The sequence below is a fragment of the Aspergillus uvarum genome (assembly GCF_003184745.1).
Source record: "Aspergillus uvarum CBS 121591 unplaced genomic scaffold BO82scaffold_36, whole genome shotgun sequence".
In the NCBI taxonomy this organism is placed as follows: Eukaryota; Fungi; Ascomycota; class Eurotiomycetes; order Eurotiales; family Aspergillaceae; genus Aspergillus; species Aspergillus uvarum.
The window spans coordinates 338,428-344,427 of record NW_020291333.1 but is presented as its reverse complement, the minus strand read 5'-3'; the positions used below and the strand labels follow the sequence as shown (position 1 = coordinate 344,427).

At 47.4% G+C, this 6,000-nt stretch overlaps 2 protein-coding genes across 2 annotated transcripts; both read left to right on the top strand.

Moving 5' to 3' along the window:
- Nucleotides 1–1,230: 1,230 nt before the first annotated feature.
- On the top strand, nucleotides 1,231–2,040 carry BO82DRAFT_286313 (uncharacterized protein; the record flags this gene model as incomplete). Its single annotated transcript, XM_025631540.1, has 1 exon — nucleotides 1,231–2,040. The coding sequence occupies one exon, from the start codon at nucleotides 1,231–1,233 to the stop codon at nucleotides 2,038–2,040; it is 810 nt and encodes a 269-aa protein (XP_025490771.1).
- Nucleotides 2,041–2,411: 371 nt separating this feature from the next.
- Nucleotides 2,412–4,034, top strand: BO82DRAFT_433337 (uncharacterized protein; the record flags this gene model as incomplete). The annotated part of the gene is made up of 5 exons (XM_025640863.1): nucleotides 2,412–2,513; nucleotides 2,565–2,826; nucleotides 2,890–3,081; nucleotides 3,140–3,537; nucleotides 3,606–4,034. 5 exons carry the CDS (start codon nucleotides 2,412–2,414, stop codon nucleotides 4,032–4,034), a joined length of 1,383 nt encoding a protein of 460 aa, XP_025490770.1.
- Between the last annotated feature and the right edge of the window lie 1,966 nt (nucleotides 4,035–6,000).

The following is a 6,000-nucleotide window of genomic DNA, read 5'->3' as shown; positions in this document are numbered from 1 at the left end:
ATTTTGAAAACATAAATATACAATAGAATATATATTCAAATACAGATTTTAAGAGCTTGGTTTTTAACCTGTTTTTCAACCAAAATCCACTCTATTAGCAACTAATATAATCTAGGAACTTGTTACGGGATGGATGGATTGTGCTAATTGAAACGTGCCTTAGAATAAGAAGAAATAGCTGAGGAGCTATTTCATCTGTTTGTACAAAATTCTTTTATATATACACTAAGCTAGTGCTAGTTTAGTACTTAGCATGCGAGGTCTTAGGTGCCAACTGGTACCTAAAGCCGAGCTCTATAACAGGGTCTTAGTTTTATAACAGAAGCCCCCTGTTACAGGACAGACCCGCAACACTTGCTGCACGTGACTGCAGCCTCTTTATCTTCCCACCGGACCTCTGCAACCTTTCTGTTCTCTAACTATTCCTTCTTGTTTGTACGGCATGCTTAGGTTAGAACCAATCTAAGTTCATCCCATAACAAATAGTAAATAAAGGCAGAATACTACTATCTAATTTTAGTCTAATTTTGATATATTCCTACTTAATTTCTACTTTAATTAATTTTTTTAAAACCTGGTATGAATATAATAGTTAACTATAGTTACCTGTTCTATCTAATAGTTAATCTAATTTTATATTTTAATTTAACTGCTAGATTATGGCCAGGTTAAGGTTAAGATATAACAGTCAGATTAAGCCACTCTAATCTTAACTATACTAAAGCTTAAATCAATGGATTAAATAAATCTTAACATTAAAAATAGTTAAAATAATTAACTGATTATTTTTTAGCTATACTGCAGTTAGATATTGTAAGAGAGGAACAATGGGATTCATTCAAAAACAATAGCCATTCGGCCAACATTACCCGCAGTCGCTATTCATCCCATGAATCGGCCCTAATTGATAAAGTCTCGAGTCACCTCTAACTGCTAACAAGTTTATGGGGCAAATGTGATTGGATCACCTGCGCAGAATGTTTGCCGCTGTGTCTAGAGGGCTTCCTTGGCAGGGAGGCTACCGCAACCCAGCTTAGCCGCCACTATTAGGCACTATTTTTAAGCGCTTTATAGGTCGGTCGCAAAAGCAACAATTTTGTCTATAAAAAATAGTATCAAGAAGACATGGCGGCTGTCAAAGGAGTCACAGATCATATTTAGTATTGAGATGGCTCTTCATCATAGGTAGGGATGGATGTATTAGTGACTATGTTCCCAGCAAAGTTTCCAATGCCAATGCATCCGGTCGTCCTTTTCATGGAGGTGGATGATGACGATTCTTTCTCTAGTGAATATCGAGTACAAATCGGCAATTGTGTTAATTATCTTATCATCTCTCCTAATACCTTTGATAAAGACAGGCTCTCATTCTCTGTCCAGTCCCTGCCGGCGCTCCCATGGAACGGTGATTGGACAATGGCTCACATATCGCGAGACGATATTAGCGGCGAGCTAAGAACTTCCATCTCGACCCGACCACTAGCCGGTGTGAGGTATCAGCGGCATGACATCATGGCCGATTGCTTGGATTTGATGAATTCCAAAATGCTCACAGCAATGGCCTTCGAAGCTGTCCGATATTCGATAACCCCAAGCTCCGACCGGTTGCCAGTAACCACCGTTATCGCTAAGATTGCCCGTTTTGAATGGGAAATTCCTCGAATCGAGCGCGAAAGTAGAGCCTATCAGCTGCTCGATGGTTCCGGGCTGGCACCACCCTTCCTCGGTCACATTCGGGAGAACGGACGTATCATAGGGTTTCTATTAAAGAAGGTCAAAGGATGCCATGCTACTATCCAGGATTTGAAGATCTGTGAAGCAGCTCCTGGGAATTTCCGCAAGTTGGGACTTTTGCACGGGGACGTGAACCGGTATAACTTCCTTGTCACACAAGAAGGCGTCAAGCTTCTCGACTTCGAATGTTTCCAGGTGAATGCGAGCTCACAATCAATGCACAGGGAACTCGGTAGTATACGCATGAAACTTATGGAGATTTCAGGGCGTGGTGGAGGGTTTGTAACCCAGGATGATAGCAATTAAAGTTAATGTCAATGCGCGGGCGCATGATTGCCCTTGACTCCTATCCTTGCACAGTAACCCAAGAAAGATTACAGGTCTGATCCGAGATAAGATGAGCAGTGTCGGATCGCGCCGACTAACCGGGAAGACTGCCGGCAAATGTCGGCTCGCATCCGACCGTCGCTCCTGCTTCGAAATTTTGATCGCGACTCAGTCAAGCAATGCGGGGCCCCAGACTTTGCAGGTCCGAGGATGAGTTTACGTCATCACTCATTGGCTGGGCAGTGATGGAATCCCGCTAGAATCCATTGACATATAAATGTTGAGATGCCTCGCCGATTTACTTGACCATTTGGCCTATTTCATTGCCGCGCACTATCACTCCGCCCACAATGATGGACAAAAAGGATCCAGAAATCGATCCCTCGCAACCCACTATCGTCAATGACGATGTCTTCGGGGAACTCACCGAGAGTGGACCCAACTACCGCAATGTGGATTCCCAGAAACCCAATGTGAAATTTGAAAACTGACCACCGGTCTAGGTCGGCTTTCTAGGCACTGTCATTCTCATGATGAAGACTCAGATTGGTCTGGGCGTGCTAGCCATCCCATCGGCCTTGAATAGCCTGGGAATGGTTCCCGGTTTGATCTGTTTGCTTGCGTTTGCCATGATTACGACTTGGTCCGGTTACGTCGTTGGGACGTTTAAGCTGCATCACCGCGAGGTGTATAGTCTGGATGATGCTGGTGCCATCATGCTGGGTCTGCCAGGCCGAGTGATCCTGGCAGCCAGCTTCTGCCTTTGTCAGTGATCCAGTGATCCAAATCCGCCTTTCCATCAACCCAACCTAATGCATTCCGTTCCAGACTATATCTTCAACAGTGGCTCGGCTATCCTGGGACTCTCGGTCGGCCTCAATGCTGTCTCATCGCATGCCACCTGCACTGCTGTGTTTGTCGCTGTCGCAGCCATCGTTGGATTTGCCTGTAGCAGCATCCGAACCCTCGGCAAAATCACCTGGCTAGCCTGGATTGGTTTGCCATGCATTCTCACCGCTGGTATGAGTGATACCTATACGGAGCATTGTGATAACAAGATCAGCTAACGCTAGCCCAGTGATGATCGTGACTATTGCGGTGGGCGTTGAAGATCGCCCAGCGGGGGCACCAGCAGCAACAACCGGCCGCTGGGCCTCGGATTGGAAAGCCTTTGGCCATCCCTCGTTTTCCGATGCCATCGCCGCTGTTTCCAACCTCTTGTTTGCCTTTTCTGGCACCCCGGGATTTTTCTCCATTGTTTCCGAGATGCGAGATCCTCAACAGTACACGGCCGCCATGATTACTTGTCAGGCGGCTGTGACAGCTGTCTATGCAGTCATCGGCTGCGTGATTTACTATTACTGTGGCAGTTATGTTGCCTCGCCAGCTTTGGGCTCGGCTGGCGGCGTGATCAAGATCATCAGTTATGCCTTCGCCTTGCCTGGACTCATGGTCACCATGACCATTGTTACACACGTTAGTCTACCCTGTGGTCACAAGTTTAACAGAGGGCCGCTATGCTGATTACCCCGTCTCATGTTCAGATCCCGGCCAAGTTCATCTTTGTGCATGCCCTGCGCGGGTCCCGACATCTTACCACCAGCACCCCTACTCATTGGATCAGTTGGCTGAGTTGTACTTTTGGGATCACTCTCGTAGCGTGGATTATTGCGAGCACGATTCCCATCTTCAATGACCTAGTTTCGCTGATCGGCGCTTTGCTAGGTCCGCTCATCTGCATCATTCCGATGGCGGCGATGTGGCTCCACGATAACTGGGGCAGGGGCGCCGGGGAACAGTCGAGGACCATTCCCTGGATGCTCGGAGTGATGTGGACCGTGGCCTTACTCATTCTTGGGGCTTTCCTAATTGTGGCAGGGACGTATGGTTCAGTGACGATGATCATGACCTCCTACCGTGACGATGGGGGCTCGGCGGCTTTCTCCTGTGCTGATAACTCGAATTCGTCATAGACTATGTAGAGTACATTCCGAGCCATATGAATCCATGAATGCCGTCTCTCGACTCTCTTGGACTCTTTACGTTGCCTTGCATAGTTGCTCATCATTATATATACTCTCCCAATTGGCAAACATCCCCGGTCTCGCATGAAGTAAGCTGGTTCCTTAGCGGGAACAATGCATACTCTACTCTCAATAACAAGAGCTTCGCTGCACAAATGTGCAAGCGTGTAGGAGTAAAATTGTTTTGATGTGGTTCGACGGGTGAGAGCCACATAAGTGAGCACCAAGCGGGGGACCCGTCGAGAAGTCCGAGATGTCTACATGCTTCGGATGCTTGAAGGGATCAGTCCAGGGATTAGATATACATACATCCGGACATTCCGTTGGCAACAGATACCTAACGTAACTGGTCATTCACTCTCGTAGTTATGATACAATTCTCCCATCTATAACCTACCACAACGGCGATCGAATCAACATACCTCGGCCGCGAGCCATCGGATGCGTAGCCTCGGCAATGGCATATCCCTCTCTGATGGACATGTTGCGCTTCTGTTAACTTGGGGACTGGCAGTTTGAAACAATATCTTATATTCTTGGTGGTTTGTTTGTTGGTTGAACTAGCTGAGATCTCAACTCAAGGTGGGCAACTCGCTTGCTGAATCGCTTAGATCACGTGGCCGAATTACTGAGGAACGCCGATAGGACACCTGTACACAGATACCTAGGTTGGCATCACTGCTAGACAGACGGTTTATTAACAACCTACAAGAGGAATGCACGTTGTTTAACATTTGTTCTTGAAAGCTTGACAACTATCGCGTTGTTGCCGGATTAGCCGCCTTATTGTCCTTCTTCTAGCTGCACACAGCGGCGGGCTACCCCTTGAAACGTATGTTGATAGCGACATAAACTTATGCTACGCTGTCAGGTATGTATGACTAATCCATTTTATGCCACTCCGGTCAAGACAAGGTCCTTGACTCACATATGTACAAATGAGAAGCAACTGAAGACCAACAAGAGCAATGCCACTATCATGTAATGAGTCATGGACTGAGCCATTCACTGAGTTGACACTGCGGCACCTCATCGGGATTCAATTTCCCCTCTAATCGGAGTATACATATCATGATCATGGATTCATCGGTGGATGTCGCATTCACCTACTGTATTGGGAAGTCCACCGGGTACATGCACCCGATGCAGTGAAGATGTGGAGGTACCGGATGGCTCGCCCGGCTCTCCTTCGGATCGGTGTTCCGACCTGCTACCGAGTATAAACCCTTGCCAGCACCAACTCATTCTCACTCATGCAACCTTTCCCCACGCCCCACAAAAGCACAACCACACAATCGCAATGTCCATGTATCTCGAAGCAGAAGCAACTACGAGATACTACCTCAAAGTCCCCAGTCCAGTCTCCTGGCCTTTCCGACGCAGTTTCTCGAGGATCATCTCTATTACGAAAGAACCGAAATCGGGCATTCCCACCAGCGTTGTATGCGTATAAATTTTCGATATAGGATCTGCATGCTGATTTTGATTCTTGCTTTAGAGAACCGACTCGATGACGTCGACCGTTTCAAATCACTGCCAAAAGCTCGATGGAGACAAACCTACTCAACTGTTGATCAAAAATCGGACTCGCCGTCATCCACGATGCCAGTCATGAATCCTGATACCAAAATAATCTATTCGGATGAGCCTCCCACCCTGATGTGCTTGATCTGGATCCACTCGCTACATCACAGATTCTAAGTTCGGCAGGGCAGTGGAAGCTTCAAAGCCGAGTTGCACGGTCCGCACAGGCCACACGGAGCTAGCAACGTACAGACTCCTTGTCAAAGTCTCAATGGCTAGCTTGTGACCACCTTCCATGTGAGGGAGGCCGGTCCTCCCCGGTGGTTCTGGGAAATCACGAAAGGGACGCATGTCCTGGATTGAGTGGTGGAGAAGATGCATGGCTATGCTT